This window comes from Astyanax mexicanus, chromosome 23 (assembly GCF_023375975.1).
Source record: "Astyanax mexicanus isolate ESR-SI-001 chromosome 23, AstMex3_surface, whole genome shotgun sequence".
Taxonomy (NCBI): domain Eukaryota; kingdom Metazoa; phylum Chordata; class Actinopteri; order Characiformes; family Acestrorhamphidae; genus Astyanax; species Astyanax mexicanus.
The window spans coordinates 8,490,867-8,507,151 of record NC_064430.1 but is presented as its reverse complement, the minus strand read 5'-3'; the positions used below and the strand labels follow the sequence as shown (position 1 = coordinate 8,507,151).

Sequence of the window (16,285 nt, the reverse complement as noted above, 5' to 3'; positions counted from 1 at the left end):
GGATAAATGGGAGAAAATTAGGAATAAATCTTTAAAATAAATAAAAGGTTGAAAACAACATTGTTCACAATTAACCCTTTCAGTCCCCAATAGTCATTGTTGAGCTTACTTCCCAAAATAAAGCCCATTGAAAACAATTGAATAGGGTTTTCTAGAGTAGCCAAACATAAGCTTATGGTGGGCAGTTCTGAGCCTGGAGGGCTGGATTTGGGCATTTTTGTGCTTTTCCTGCTCAAGCGTACGTGATTCAGATTACCTGTTAATTGGCAGATTAAGGTAAGGACTGATGGAGCTGGAAAATCTGCAAACTGTACTTTTAGAAGAGGGGAATGTTAGGATGTGGCACTGTGTGTGTGCTATAGATGCTGTGTGTAAAAAAAAAAAAAAGACTATGTGCTATTAGAAATCCTATACTTCTTGTGCTATATTTATCCTCTCCTTGTTGCAGGTGTATAAAGCAACTGGAGAGGAGTTCCTAAAGATTGCTGGAGGTGAGTAGATTCTATAGGCTTTGTGGTACGGTGTATTGGAAGTCTTAGATTACAGACTTCCAGAATATGGACACACACACACATGATTGAATAGTAGCGGGAACTTTTCCCTGTGATGTGGTGTATGAGTGAGTCTCTCTCTCTCTTTTTCTTTTGCTCTCGTTCTCTCTCTGTTTCTCTCTCTGAATCAAAGGCTCTTTTGTGTGTTGTGTACCTGTGCTGACTCATGTTGAGCAGGTTCAGGGGGAAACTCTATTCTCCCCCTCCCCACCTCACCCGTGCCCGCACCCGAGAGACAGCAGCTTCCCCTGAGAGGCAGCAGAGGCAGCAGCCGCTGAAAAGGCCGGCTCTGCCCTCTCACACTCAGGGTGTAAAGAGCCGGTGGCAGGCCGCGATATTGCTGTGCCTATTGAGAGAGGGGTGAAAGTAGATCCACAGCAGATGCCCTGACACACTTTTTTCCTTTCTCTGTTGAACTTTGAACACAATCCTAGTGGGTCAATACACTTTCTGTCAATACACTTTCTGGTTTTCAAAGTATATTTGAAACACCAACAAAGCAAACCAAACCTTAATCTCAGCAGTTCTATTCTGAGTTTACCTCAGCAGTGAAATTTTAGTCAAAAATTTACCTCAGTAGTGCTACCCAAGTCCCACTTTTGGTTAATAAAATAATGCTAACACCTTGTTAGCTACTTTAGCGAAAACTACTATTTTAGACCTGTACAGCTTGTATCTTTTATTGTAAAAAAAAGTTTGCCAGTTTGTTAAAAGGTAGTAAACTTTATTTCATTTAATTCATAAGGGTGTAAAAATTAATTTAAACTCTCTCTCTCTCTCTCTCTCTCTCTCTCTCTCATTTCCTGTCTTGTAACAACATAGCATTGTAGTTCTTTCATCTCTTTGCCTATTCAGCTGAACATCAATTTTAGCCAATTCAACAATTCAAACATTTTCTGCATCCCTAGTTTTAATCTATTAAATTTGGATTAACACAGAAGTGTAAAACTCCTAGTGATGACTGACTGCTGTTTCTTCCTCTTTTCTTCAGGCACATCCAATGAAGTGGCTCAGTTCTTGTCTAAGGAGAACCAGGTGATCATCCGCATGCGTGGCCTGCCTTTCACTGCCACGCAGCAGGACGTGCTCGGGTTCCTGGGCCCTGATAGTCCTGTAACGGATGGAACTGAGGGCCTGCTCTTTGTCAAGTTCCCAGATGGAAGACCCACAGGCGATGCCTTTGTGCTGTTTGCCTGTGAGCAGTATGCACAGAACGCTCTGAAGAAGCACAAGCAGATTCTGGGGAAGAGATACATTGAACTTTTCCGCAGTACTGCAGCTGAGGTCCAGCAGGTCAGTCGAATTCTTTATAGGCAAGTCTGTACACTTAACTTTGAAGGTCCTTTTGTCCTCATTTATGCAAGCTATGTCACCCTATACTTGACACTGATTGGCTTTTGTTAATTCGATTAGATGCCTTTCCAGGTGTTGTGTCAAATTCAGCCTTCTTGCCAGAACAAAACGTATAACATATTAGTCTTAGATTCCCTGTATTTAAGTTTATAACTAATGTTTAATCTATATTTCAAATAGATACAGGAATCAAATATGCAAATATGAGAGTTTGGGTTTTGGCCCTTGGTTTAGATCATGGTTCACAACACCTTTCACACCTGCTTATTGCTTCTGACCAAATGAAAGAAACTAAACTCAAGGTCCAAATAAGGTTCAAACATGATAACTTTCATGAATACTAATCCTGGTGTGTGTGTTTGTTATTTTGTTTTTCAGGTGTTGAATCGTTACATGTCCACTCCACTGATTTCCACGCTCCCTCCTCCTCCCATGGTTCCGGTTCCTGTACTTGCTGCGCCTCCCTTCATCACCACAGCCAGCACCAGAGACTGCGTCCGTCTGCGGGGGCTCCCCTACACTGCGGGTATCGAGGACATCCTGGAGTTCATGGGAGAACACACTATAGATATCAAACCACATGGTGTTCACATGGTGCTCAATCAACAGGTGGGAAGAGGAGAAGACTGACTGACTGACTATCGTCTGATTTTATAGTTTAGCCCTAAATGAATTTCTCTATTCTGACAATACTCTGATAATAAACACACATGCCTTTACAGTCTCACACCAGAAACAATAAATAACCTGTGTCTGTTATTTCAGGGTCGTCCTTCTGGTGATGCCTTCATCCAGATGAAGTCGGCTGACAGAGCATTCATGGTGTCCCAGAAGTGCCATAAGAAGATGATGAAGGACCGTTATGTAGAGGTGTTCCAGTGCTCCACTGAAGAGATGAGCTTTGTGCTGATGGGGGGAACTCTGAACCGTAGTGGCCTTTCTCCTCCTCCCTGCAAACTGCCCTGTATGTACCCCTCCTCACCCTGTAATGAATGCAGCTGGTCATGTTTAGGCTCCTCCCAATAATCAGTGCAAACAGTTCTTCACAGGTGCTCAGGTTTTCAGTTTAACCTGTGTTCTGTGGTATTGGGATATCGTTATAATGCAGCTAGCTGGTCTTGGTTCATTTGACAGAGAGTATCTTCATCCTCAAGTGAAGGCTTTGTAAAATTGACATTCATTACTTGGGTAAAAGTATAGATAATAGGGTTTTTTAGTACTTCTGTAGAAGTTTAAGTTTTTTACTCAAGTAAAATTACAGGTTTTAAAACTACTAAAAGTATAAAAGTAACTAATATAGCTCTGGAAAAAAATTTGACCACTTCAGTTTCTGAATCAGTTTCTCTGATTTTGCTATTTATAGGTATGTTTTATTCTATAAACTACGGACCACATTTCTCCCAAATTCCAAATAAAATATTGTCATTTAGAGCATTTATTTGCGGACCGTGAGAAATGGCTGAAATAACAAAAAAGATGCAGAGCTTTCAGACCTCAAATAATGCAAAGGAAACAAGTTTTAAAATTTTATAAATCAATATTTGTGGAATAACCATGTTTTTTTAATCAGTTTTCATGCATCTTGGCATGTTCCCCTCCACCAGTCTTACACACTGCTTTTGGATAACTTTATGCCTTTACTCCTGGTGCAAAAAATCAAGTAGTTCAGCTTAGTTTAATGGCTTGTGATCATCAATCTTCCTCTTGATTATATTTCAGAGGGTTTTCAATTTGGTAAAATAAACAAAATAAAAAAATTGGTCTCTTATTTTTTCCAGAGCCCAAAAAATAAATGTATTTTAGTACAATGCAAAATATATTAAAGGAGCTGGGTTGGGACATATAGCTTGAGTTTATTTGAGTTTCTGAGTATTATTAGCTATCTAGTTGCCTGGACACTCAACAACATCTCTGTTAAACCATCTTTTCTCTGTTTAAACATCATACTGCAACCAGCCAGCAGAGGCATTAGACCTTTGCTGGCTTCACTTAGCGTTTATGTATTTCTATAGTCATTGCTTTTTAAGTTCAGAGAAACGTATTGTAATTTCGCTGTTGTTTTAGATTATGACATGGGTGCAGCAGATCTAGATTGAGAGCTAAATCATTTCTTATGTTTGACCAGCATTGCTTGCCTACAGTCAAAGTTTGTGATGCCATAAAAAAATAGCTTTCTGTTTCCCAATAGGGTGGATGTGAGCTTTGTCAGAGCAGTGGGTGCAGCCTGTTGAGCAGGGCTGATAGTGTAGATTGTACTCAAGCCTGTGCTGTTCTTCGCTCCTATCGGCCTAGACTTTTGAGATTAGATTTCAGCTTATCTTGGACGCCGCAACGTGAGCGCCCCTGTCCCTGCCGGAGAGGTGCAAGGTTTTGGCATTTATAAAGACGGGGCTTAAATCGGGACTAAAAGCGCCCTGTTTGCGTGGAGATTTGATCTGTCTGCCTGACCTTGGTTTGGGAATGGGCCCTTATTTGTGCATGCTGAAGCAGAGAGGGGTAGGCTGGCTGTTCTGGGGCCAGTTGAGGTAATCTAAAGCAAATGACATTCCCCCACACACACTGTAAGGTTGTGTGTACATTGTTAATGTGTGGAGTGCAGCAGGTCCTTTTTGCAAGCAACCTGTTTGTGTGTAAATATCCGTGTCTGTTTAGGTGTGTGTATATTTTATTTTAAGTATTTTTTTTATTGACCTTTTGAAGGATGTGCTGTGCCAGGAAATTCTGCTGTTATTTACTTGCACAGATATAAATTGCTAACCAGTCTTAGGAGCTGTGCAGTATTGGTGCCAGACATTTAGCTGGGTTTCCTATGTTACATGTGTTAATTCCTCAGTCCCTTGCAGACTTACGATCCTGCAGTCCTGATCTTATGATGTTTAGGTTAACTTGTGTTGTGTTAACTAATGTTTTATATAGTTGTTCTCTGGTTTTGTAGCTTGCCTGAGGGACCACAGATTGAAAGCTATAGAACTTTCTATTAATGTTTTTTTTTTTTTTTTTTTTTTTTTTAATTTTTATCCCATTTACTCCCCAATTTAAAAGGCCAATTACCCAACCCAGTCATTAGAACTCCCCCTATTACTAGCAATGCCCCAACACTTGGAGGGTGAAAAATAGCACATGTGAAATCCATCAACGCTTCTTTTTAAACTGCTGCTGATTTAGCAATCCCAAATAGCCAGCCCAGCGAACCGGCAATCCTCAGATCATAGTCTGACTAGGACTTTTAATATGTTTTATAGTTTGTTGGTATTATCATGATGCTTTTTACTGTGGAGCACTTCGAGATTTGGTTCAAATGTAAAGTGCATTACAAATAAAATGTATAATCGTGAGGATGACAAGAAGCTTCACACTGTTAAACTGTAAGATCCTAGAGGAACTTTTGGAAGCTCATAAAATTGAAATGGTGGAGAAACCGTTTTAATTTAAAGGGTTCCTTAAAGGGTTCTCCACAGTTTTAAATCGAAGAACCCTTTAGGCCCTTTGGTGAGGGCCACTCAAAAGCAAAGCAGATTTGGCAGCAGCCGGTTAGCCACAATTTCCTTGTAACAGCAGCGGCGACCAATCTAAGCATTTTGGTTCTTTTAAAACTGCGTGTGAATTATGCCTGAGAAAAAAATATGGAAGTGTGGTCAGAGATAAGTGACAACTAAGTGCCAATAGTTGCCCCTCTCTAATAAATATGCTTTAGTCTGTCCCACTATTAAAGGCTTTAAAACTTTGTGTTCTCACTTTTAAACCTTTTGCTGGACTTATATTAGGACTGAGTTGCATTGGCAGTGTTGAATTATAATGCTTAAATGACCTTCTGCTCTTTGCAGTATATCGCTATCACGTATGTGGCTGCTCTTGTTTTACCCTTGTCTTGGTTTACTCTTATTTATTCCTTTCTCCCCCCCCCCCCCCCCCCCCAGGCCTTTCTCCACCGACCTACGCTGCGTTTCCGTCCCCAGCAGCCATGCTCTCCGCTGAGGCCCTCTATCAGCCCCCCCTGCTGGCCACACCCAGAACTCCACAGCCCCCGACTCACAGTCCCGCTCCCGCTCTGACCTACTACTCTCCTCAGCCACAACTGTACATGAACATGAACATGAACTACACAGCCTATTACCCCAGGTACGAGCTCATTCCAAACACAGCGGCTTCATCTTCAGAGCAGGTGGTTCTCAAACTGCGGTTCACAAAGCGTTTCAGAATGGTACACCAGATGTCCTGGTGAAATATGAGGTTTTTAACCTAATTTTCACAATTTCTTCAGTTTTTTTGTGTTGTGTTTAACCTGTTAGAGCTTGTATGTAAGTGTACTCACTTCTGTAAATACAGTTCTACACTATAGTTTGATAGGCCCTACAACTAAACCCTGTGGAACCTCATGATTTACAGTAATCTCTGCATTAGTAATAATGGCAAAATAATTAGATTAGGATTTAAGGGTGTGCCATGTAGACTCCCCTGTAGTCCACTACATTCTCTCGCACTCCTGTTATTTTCCTCTTGCATTTACAAGACACAATTGTAAATTTCCCAATTTCCCAAGTGGGTAAGGCCCACACAGTAGCCCCAGTAAGTGATTCCAAAATGTTTTTTTGTTTTTTGGTTTGATCATGGGTGGTACATTTCTTTAAAAGTTTATAAATTGTATTATTTAACTTCTTATATCATTGATGAATGATTGGGTTATTATGTACTACATTTAGTACAAAATACAAAAGAGTGAGGTAAAGCAAACCACAGCAATCAATAAGTTACTTAAAAGTGTTTGTTTGATCATGGTTGGTACATTGCTTTAAAAGTTTGAGAACCATTGTTCTTAATTTAAATGTACTTCATAAATACTACTGGATATTGGAGTTTGACGGTAATTCAATCAAGGTGTCCCTATTTAAATTCTTCAGTTTCAGCGTTGTTCCAAAAGTGTTGGGACGCGATCATGCGGATGCTGTGTTAATTGCTGCTTGCTTATTTTCTGCTTTGTTTCAAGCATGCATGGACTGAAAAATCTGAGAATACTCTAATTTTGGGAAATCTGATTAATAAGTTTAAATCCAGCGCTCTCTCTCTTATGTCTTAATCAGACTTTTAGGCCATATTCTGATTTTTAAAAAACATAAAGGCTGTCTACATGAACAGGGGTAGGAGTCAGAGGGCATCTCACGATGGTTGGGCACCATATTAAGCCTATGCTTTAATATAAATATTGATTAATAATGCCACAATACAATATCAGTATTATTTTGTCCAACCTGTAGTACTGTAGTTATCAGATTATCAATTGATCTTTGTGTGGATGTACAGTGAAGCCAGTCACTTGTGGGTAATGTAAATGTAATGCTCTCTCTCTGTCTCTATTTCTCTTTCTCTCTCTCAGCCCTCCAGTGTCGCCCTCTACAGTAGGCTACTTCGCAGCTCCTCCAGGTTCAATGGCGGCTGCAGTGGCTCAGCCACCTCCACCCGTTCTGCCCCAGCCTGGAGCTCTGGTCCGCATGCAGGGGTTGCCATACAACGCTGGCGTCAAAGACATACTCAGCTTCTTTCAGGGCTTCCAGGTAAAAGACTGAGCCACCGTCTATCATCTTCTATTATTCTATTATTATGCTACTTTCTTTTGTTGCGGTGACATATTTTATTTATTTATTTTTTGGATGCTATATTAAGAAATATTGGGGATAAACAGTATCATGGCCATTTTAAGACCATTTAAGAACAATTTATCCTTCTGATAAGATCATATAAAAGCATAACTTTGCAGTTACACTAATGCATTTTTAGCTGTTAAGAATTTTAAGACATTGGAAGTTTTTTTTTTTTAATATTCTAAATAAATAAAATATATAAAGCCACAAGTTTTAAACAAATTCAGCATTACAGCTCCTCCACATTAGTGACAGAGTAAACACAGTGGGCACTATACATAATGCATGTATATATTTTTATCAATTTTCTATGTATACATATACAAAAAATGTTCAAAGTACAAATGCACTGTTCTGTGTATTTTTGCCCCCTTTCTTTCTCCTTATTGGCTGACGTCTGAGTAGACGGAGACATCAATGCATGGTATGAACTTCAGCAGCTAGGATTTAACTGGGGTGCAGGAAAGGGAATGAGTGAAAGGATGGGTGTGTGGATGGATAGATGGTAGGAAAGAGTGAGAAATAATGAATGATTGGTGCTTTTATATTGGGAATGGGTGTTTGTGGGCTTTTAATTCCCGGTTGAGTAGCAGGGTGTTGTAGATGGAAGGTAAGAAGGGGTGAGTGTGTGGTTGAGGGAGGAAGGCTGCTCACTTCATTGCCTGTGTCTAAGTGTGGGAGTGTGTATGGGAGTGTGTATGTGTGTGTGTGTGAGAAGTTGGATTTAGCTTTGACTTCTGGCTGAACCATTAAAAGGGAACTCTAGCCACCTTGCTAAGTGTGCTTTTAGCTGCTCAGACAGAGCGCACACTTCACATACATTTTACGGGAAGAGGGTTTCCTTTTGGTGAGTTTTTTTTTTTTTTTTTGTACCTCTCATTTCCCCCTCGCACTCCCTCACTCTTGTGTGTGTATATGTGGGAGTGTGTGTGTTGGCCACCAAAATAATGCACTCTATATATTCAGAACTGAAGTAAAATAAATACTTGACAGATATAATCAAAAAAAATTTACCTGATGGCCCATATAGCCTTAAATAATATTATGATACAGCTCTGGAAAAAATGAGACCATTTAATGAATGTTTTTTCTTAATTTTATTCCAAAGATTTTTAATTTGGTAAAATTAAGAGGAAGATGGATGAACACAGCCATCAAGCTGAACTGCTTGAATTTTTGCACCAGGAGTTATAAAGTTTACATTAAGTTATCCAAAAGCAGTGTGTAAGAGAACATGATGCCAAGATGCCTGAAAACTGTGATTAAAAACCAGGGTTATTCAACCAAATATTGATTTCTGAACTCTTAAAACTTTGAATATGAACTTGTTTTCTTTGCATTATTTAAGATCTGAAAGCTCTTTCTTTTGTTATTTCAGACATTTCTCATTTTCTGCAAATAAATGCTCTAAATGGCAATTGTTTTATTTGGAATTTGTGAGGAACGTTGTCCAAAGTTTATAGAATAAAACAACAATGTTAATTTTACTCGAACATATACTATACCTATAAATAGCAAAATCGGAGAAACTTAATCAGAAACTAAAGTGGTCTCTTAATTTTTTCCAGAGATGTATTTTATGGTATTTTTGCAATAACAATATTTAGAAATGTTGGCAATATTATTTTGTACAATACAACATGACACATTTATTAGAACATTTATCATGATATGTTAAAATATTGTCTCATTGGCCAGCTTTAAATTGTAAGGATATTGCCAATCACTCTATGCTGAAGGTATTCTTGAGGTAAACTGTAAAATATTACTGCACTGCTATTCAGACATTATTCCAGTGAAGTGATCCAGTGTTTAGACTGTTTAACCTGTGAGTGTGGTGGATGTAGCACTGACCGTAGGCTGTTGTGCTGTATAGTATGCTCCTGAGGATTACAGCAGTGTGATGGGAGTGAACGATCAGACCCGTGCTCTAATCCAGTCCAAAGAGTGGCTCTGCCTGTAGGGGGCGCTCCTCCAGGTAAGGTCCCACAGTGAGCTCTGCTGCCGCCGGCCCTGCATGGACTGAACCGCTGTGCTTCCTTTTCTTCCGCTTTCTCTCCTGGGTTTCCTGATAGACAGCGAGGTTCCCAGCAGTTCTCAGCAGTCCCCTCCTTTTATTTTATCTGCTCAGTTTTCCTCCTTTACTTTTATCTTATCTGTCGCTTGCTGATTAATGAAGATGACCCCCCCCCCCTCATGTTTGATTAACCAATTTAGCTTTATTCCTTTCTGTCAGTGTGCTGTTGGGTTTGGATGGTTTTTTAGCTGATCTTCATCAGGCTACATCGTCTTTCTAATGTAACCACAAGAGTTGCATTGCATTCCTTTCTGTTCTGGAATTTCTAATAAAGCTCTTTTATTTTTATGCATCCTTACTAACTTGTTTTGTTGTCTGCAGGAAGCTCTTTAGATGTGTAGAATGGGTCTGCATGAACTTAAAGCATATCATGTTAATTGATCTTGATACTCTGTGGTGTATAATGCTCTGTCTTCGTCTGCAGGAAGCTCTTTAGATGTGTAGAATGGGTCTGCATGAACTTAAAGCATATCATGTTAATTGATCTTGATACTCTGTGGTGTATAATGCTCTGTCTTCGTCTGCAGGATCATGATTACAATTACGAAAATATAGAGATATGGCAGAGGTTCTCAACTAGAAATCATATTGGGTACCATGAAAAGACTTTGCTTTTTATGTAAAAAAAAATCTCAATTTCTGACACTGTAAATGTGAAAATTTGGACAAAACAAGTAATTTTCTTTTCCCTTTCTTAGGGCACAAATCTTTCAATGTTTGCTTATTAGTTTTTTTCAATCATAACCTACTTTTATGACATAAAATGCCATTACTGGCCTACTATGGGCAACTCCCCCATCTTGAAATTGGGCCTGCAGACCACTATTGGGGTGTTTCACGGCCTACGGGTGGTTTAACTGCCGCTCACTAGTTGAGAACCCTTGTATACTGCTCAATTGTATAATAAATAGAATATATTTTGAAGTGTAATCAATGAGTGGATATTTTAGCGTTGTGAGTGTAATAAATTGTAATAAATTGGAGAAAAAAAGCTCAAAATAAAAAAAAGTTTTAAAGTAATTAACTTAAATAAATAATGTTAAGCTTTCTGTGTTCTTTAAAAGACCTAACTAAAATCAACACAAATAATGCAAGATGAGCCCCAATCACAGTCTGGGGGAGGTCTCAGAACGAACAATGCAGTGTTGATCACCAATCACAGTCACAGTAGTGACTAGTAGTAGTAGTCTCAGTCAAGCAGATGGTCATGTCATATAGTTTGGGGCTGGTACTGGAAAATATTTAATGATTAGTACCAATTGCAGTTAATACTATGATAAATGGAAGTAGGCCTATTACAATAATGTTTTATGTTTGGAGATGGTGCATTGTTCCAAAACTCTTCTATTTTATTTCAGTTTAATTTTCTGTTTTTGATCCACCCTTCATCTAAAATTACATCATAATTCTCACAAGTGAGAAGTGATACCAGTCACCAAGCAGTGCAGCTGCTGTCTGCAAAACAATAGAGTAAAATTAAACACAAAAAAGGAATTGAAGAATACATTTTAATGACAAAAACTAGGTTCCTTTTTTATAGTATGTTTGTACTTTCTAATTGCTAAAACTTTAACTTTGTGTTAACATTTGCGCACTTGTAACTGAACAAATGGGAATTAGTTACTAGCCACCTCTGGATATAAATATTGTTGCTGTCCAAGGAAAAACATGTGTTTTCAAAACAGCAAGTTTTGAACTAAAAACAATTTTAACTTTCAATGTAAGACAATGTAAAGAGTTTATTTCAGGTCATTTTGTAAATGTTTTATTGGTCCATTCATTAAGAAATTTTGACACAGAGTAAGAGATGGTTTGTGTGTTCAAATGTTTAAAGAATATACATGAATCTCCATTCTTAGCCTAGTCCAGTCCAGTCTAGCCCAATTTATCCTACACGTTAGTAAAGTGCTGTAAAGTGTCAGCAGGCCATAACAATCAGTCTCCTCGTTTTTGGCAGCTCTGTGTAGATGATACTTATTTCCACTCATTTTTTTTAAGCTGTGAGGAAGCAACCTGCTAAGATTAGGGCTGTGCTGTCTTTCTTTTGTTGCCTTTACTTCATTAACCAGAGTGCAATACCAGCTGAACAAAGATTGGCAGGCCTCTCTGGCAATCGAGTGGGCATATTCTTTCTTGTTTTTTATTTTAAGCAAGTTTGAAACCTGTGTGTGTGTGTGTGTGTGTGTGTGTGTGTGTTTGTTTTTTTTGTGTGCGTGTCTGTTACAGCTCCAGGCGGACTCTGTCCTTGTCTTGTACAATCTGAGTGGCCAGCGGAGCGGGGAGGCCCTGGTGACTTTCCCCAGCGAGGAGGTGGCGAGGCGGGCCGTGGCCGAGCGCTCCAACCTCCCTCTCTCTGGTCACCCTGTCCGTCTGATGTGCTGCGATTGACCAAAACTCTAAACTGACTGCTGGACCGAGGAACGAGCAAGCTCCGCACTTCACCCGACGATCCTCCATTAGCCTGCGACCTGTGTACCCCACCTCTAAACCAACCTCTTGTGCAGCTGGCACACGGGCAGCCTTTACTCCTCCTTTTTTGTGTTTGTTTTTTTGTTATGAATAATGTGCTGCTACCGCTGGAGGGAAACTAACATGAAAAACATTGTGTATTTATATGTATTTGTATTTGGATATGTATAAGTGCCTTATTTTTGTGTAGATCAGCCGTGTGCGTTTTGAGACACAGGGAGTAAAAAAAAAGGCGTGGATATTAGCTGTGTGCCTTATTAATATTATTTCTTGTTATGTTTTAGATGTTTGTACATCTAAACCGTTATCGAGGCCTTCTTTTTCCAAGTGCTATGGAGCAAAAAAAAAAAAAAAAAAAAACTAACCTCAAGCTCTTCCTGTGGGTGAATGCCACACTAAAGTATCCACTCTTTTCTAACGTGTACACTACTCCCTGTAAGCCAATGGAAGGCAGTGCAATATTATAATACAAGGGCTAAGCCATAAGGCCTGCTGGATATAAGAGTTAAACTGAAACTGAAACACTACTGAATGCCATATAGCTGTAGAGTGTGGAAGCCACTACTACTGAATGTACAGAGAGGTTATACACAGCCAAAGTATGCTTTAAAACCTAGAGACTATGTAGACGACTTGCTGAAAGTAGGATTTATAAAGATAGGATTTTTTGTTTGTTGGCTTTCTGTTATTGAGCACTGTAGAGCCCTGTAAAACCACACTGTACCTGAATGCTCAGAATGAAATACTCAAAAGAGTGAACAGAGTGTTCCCCTCTTAGTTTATTCAATTCCTGAAGAGACATCTCTTTTTATTTAATGCCACAAACTAGTTCTGTTTAGTTTGACCTGCATGCTCTCCCTCTAGGCCTTTGCTAGTGACTGAGGCAATGGATTTTGTTCCCTGCTGTATCTACTGTAAGAAGTGCTGTAAAGTGTCAGCAGGCCATAACAATCTGTCTCCTTGTTTTTGACTGCTCTGTGTATTTCCACTCATTTTTTTAAGCTGTGAGGAAGCAACCTGCTAAGATTAGGGCTGTGCTGACTTTCTTTTGTTGCCTTTACTTCATTAACCAGAGTGCAATACCAGCTGAACAAAGATTGGCAGGCCTCTCTGGCAACCGATTGGGCATTTTCTTTCTTGTTTTTTTTTTGTTTTAAGCAAGTTTGAAACTTGTATGAATCTAGAGACGACATTTATGTGACTCTTGTATGCAAACAAATAAAATATTACTCTGTAAAACCTGATCTAATCTCATTTAATTTTGTTCAGCTGAGACAAAAAGAGGTTTGTGCATGGGATACTTGCAAAAGATTATACATCTAAGCCAAGTTTAAATGGGATATATCAATATCTGGGCAATTTAAACACACTGACAAGTTTGTGTTTATGTATTAGAAGTACAGCTTTATAATTATTAACATCAGTAATACAGATATTATCTTATTTACTGCACAGGTGTTAACACCTTCGTGTTTATGGTGTTTATGTAACCAATTATTAATATTTAAATCATTTGTAATCCACTCTAAAATATAAAAAATTAATAAATACTACAAATGAACCAAGTATTAACATTCTCAGAAATGTATAGTAAACTAAAGTAATAAAAAATATAATAAATAAATGTAAAATATAGCAGGGTGCTATAAAAAGTAAGTAATTTTTTTTTTTTTTGCTAATTGTTACTATAAATGTTCTTGTGGAATATAAAACTGTTACAAAATGACTAATAAAACAAAACTTTTACAATATTATTAAGCACTTTAAGTAGTAAATAGTAGTAAATAATTTAAATAGTAATGCTGGTGATAAATTCCTTATAAACAAAATACTAAGTTGTTTTGCTGTTTGCTTCAAACGTGCGACAGATATATATTTTGGGCTAGTTTAGGCCCGTTTTGGTTGAATCGTGCCGGAGCACGGTTCGGCCCCCTCCCCACTCCCCCGCAGGCCTGCACTCACACTGCGCTAAACGATCCGTGCCCGAGCACGCTTTCGTCAACAGGTGACTTTTGTTTTGAAGAACAGTATGCGCGCGCAAAACAATGGAGTTCAGGATTGTACTGTTGTTTTTGTTTCTCTGGAGTCGTTTTGGGCGTGCAAATACGCAACTGAACCAGAGATTCATTGATTGTGCAACACAACGATTTACTGCTAATCGTGCTGCACGTGTAAGAAGGTTTTTACACAAGCAGCAGACGTCCAGGGAGAAATTTGCAGCTTTACTCGCGGACTACAATTCACGTTCATCAGTAAGGTAGACGTACTTGCTATATACATAAATAGTGACCAAAGGAGCGAAACATAAAACTCAAGTAATATAAAATGTGTCACTGACGTCATCTTGATCCGTGCTCGGGCCCACCTCTCCAAGCGGGCCCGGGCACGGTTCAGCGTACCGTGCCCGGGCACGGTTCGGAGCGATCACACTACCCAAACGAACCGTGCTTTGGGAGGTAACCGTGCCCGGGCACGGTTCGGATTGCCTAGTGTGAGTACACCCTTAAGCTTCTGAAGGGCGGTTTTTAGACTGAGTTTGGGCTGGATATTTTTTTTGTCGGACCTGGCAACCCTGTACAGGCCACGTGAGTGCCCAGCGTGCCGCTGTGCTTACGCATTATGCACTGACCCAGGCGGAGGAAAAAGTAGTTCCCACTAAGCGCATTCCATTTAGACATGGTCTAAATAGTTTAGTTACTTTTAATTGTGTTTCCGTTATACATTGTGATATTCATTGCCTCAAATGACCGAAGTATCAAAAGTATCGATATTTTAGAGCATAAAGATCTGGGTATCGGAGATGCAGATAAGCATTTAAAGATGCTTTAGAGATGCTTTAGAGATGCTTTAAGCATTTAAATTATTTTGTTTAATAGTTATATGTAGAAACTTTATCTACTAATGATCAGTCAATGTGTGTGATAAGTAGCAATCACGTCAATGTGTGTGATAAGTAGCAATCACACAAATGTTTGCTGATTTGCCTGGCATTTAAAAAGGGTAATTAGATTGTTAGTTATTTTAGATAGCTGTCATAGTTATCCGACAGCCAGATCTCCTCCCCATCACAGCATTTTCATGAAATGGATTTGACAGATGGATAACATTTTGCATGAAAAATCTGCTCTGCCAGCACATTGCGGTTTAGAGTCTTAAGTCAACAGAGTGAGTTCTGTCAGCTGCTGAAAGCTGATGTGAAAATGACAAGCGTTTGTTTTCCTTTATTAAAGCCAATTTCCTGTAGCGGAGAATGGTCCTGCTGCTGGAGCTGGCCAGTAATTTTGAGGAACTGTGGAATGAAGCTGAGATGGTGGGCATGATGCACTTTATACCGGCACGCAGGATATGAGGGGTTTGGAGCAAAACATATATATTTTTTTCTTTTTTTAAGGTTCTCAGTGGGATTAAAATGGCAGTACAACAAAAGAAAATATACATTTTCTTTGTAGTAGTACTGTGTTTATCCGTCTTAACCTGGTTACCGGCGCCTCCCACAGACCAACGTGCTCATGCAGGTCCTTCTCAAAAAAATAGCATATTGTGATAAAGTTCATTATTTTCAGTAATATATATATTTTGTTTTTGTTTTTTAGTAGAAAAGGGAAAATCGTTTTTTTTTTAAGATAATTTGGGATAATTTATGAAAGTATGGATGGAGGTTTTTAAGAATCTGGGATAGGTTGGCAATGCTTTTTGCGTTTTTGTTTGATTGTGATGTGAAACACTGTTAGTAAGCTTGAGTTGAAAAGAGACTAAAAATAATTGTTAGGGTGGAACTTCAGGAGTTTGGCTTTATGTCAGAAGCACTGAAATGATGCCCTTCTGTCTCTGACAATAAATGAGACACTTAAAGATGCAAAGAAAACCATAGATGGAAAGAAAGCTCAGTCACCAGTTTTATAAGCAATTATTGACATTTATTTATAAATGGAAGAATTTTGATTAGAATATTTCCACTTCTTTCCTGAACAGGCTCTATAAAGGCCCTATAAATGTCTTGCTCAGCTTCAGTTGCAACATTCACCCTTTATAAAGTTATTAAAGTTTATTCTGAAACTCACTGGTACATGCTAGTTACATACAAACATTTATAAAGGTATTTAAAATAAAGGTCAATCCCACTATTTTTTTTTTCGCTTAAAAAAAAAAGAAAAAAAGAGATTAAGTCTGACTTTTCGGGACAATGTAAGCCAAGATCA

General features: G+C 38.8%; 1 protein-coding gene across 3 annotated transcripts in view; it reads left to right on the top strand.

Moving 5' to 3' along the window:
* Positions 1-13,330, top strand: part of esrp2 (epithelial splicing regulatory protein 2) — a 32,141-nt gene extending 18,811 nt beyond the window's left edge. The window contains exons 10-17 of one of the 3 annotated variants that reach the window (XM_049471157.1): positions 449-491; positions 1,543-1,844; positions 2,283-2,513; positions 2,670-2,868; positions 5,822-6,023; positions 7,276-7,453; positions 9,417-9,518; positions 11,844-11,966. In XM_049471157.1, the coding sequence (XP_049327114.1) occupies positions 449-491; positions 1,543-1,844; positions 2,283-2,513; positions 2,670-2,868; positions 5,822-6,023; positions 7,276-7,453; positions 9,417-9,503 (1,242 nt within the window). In that variant the 3' untranslated portion in view covers positions 9,504-9,518; positions 11,844-11,966. Of the gene's footprint in view, positions 1-448; positions 492-1,542; positions 1,845-2,282; positions 2,514-2,669; positions 2,869-5,821; positions 6,024-7,275; positions 7,454-7,945; positions 7,965-9,416; positions 9,519-11,843 lie in introns of those variants that run through there. The other 2 variants (XM_049471158.1, XM_022667148.2) reach the window with 2 other exon arrangements.
* The last annotated feature ends 2,955 nt before the right edge of the window (positions 13,331-16,285 follow it).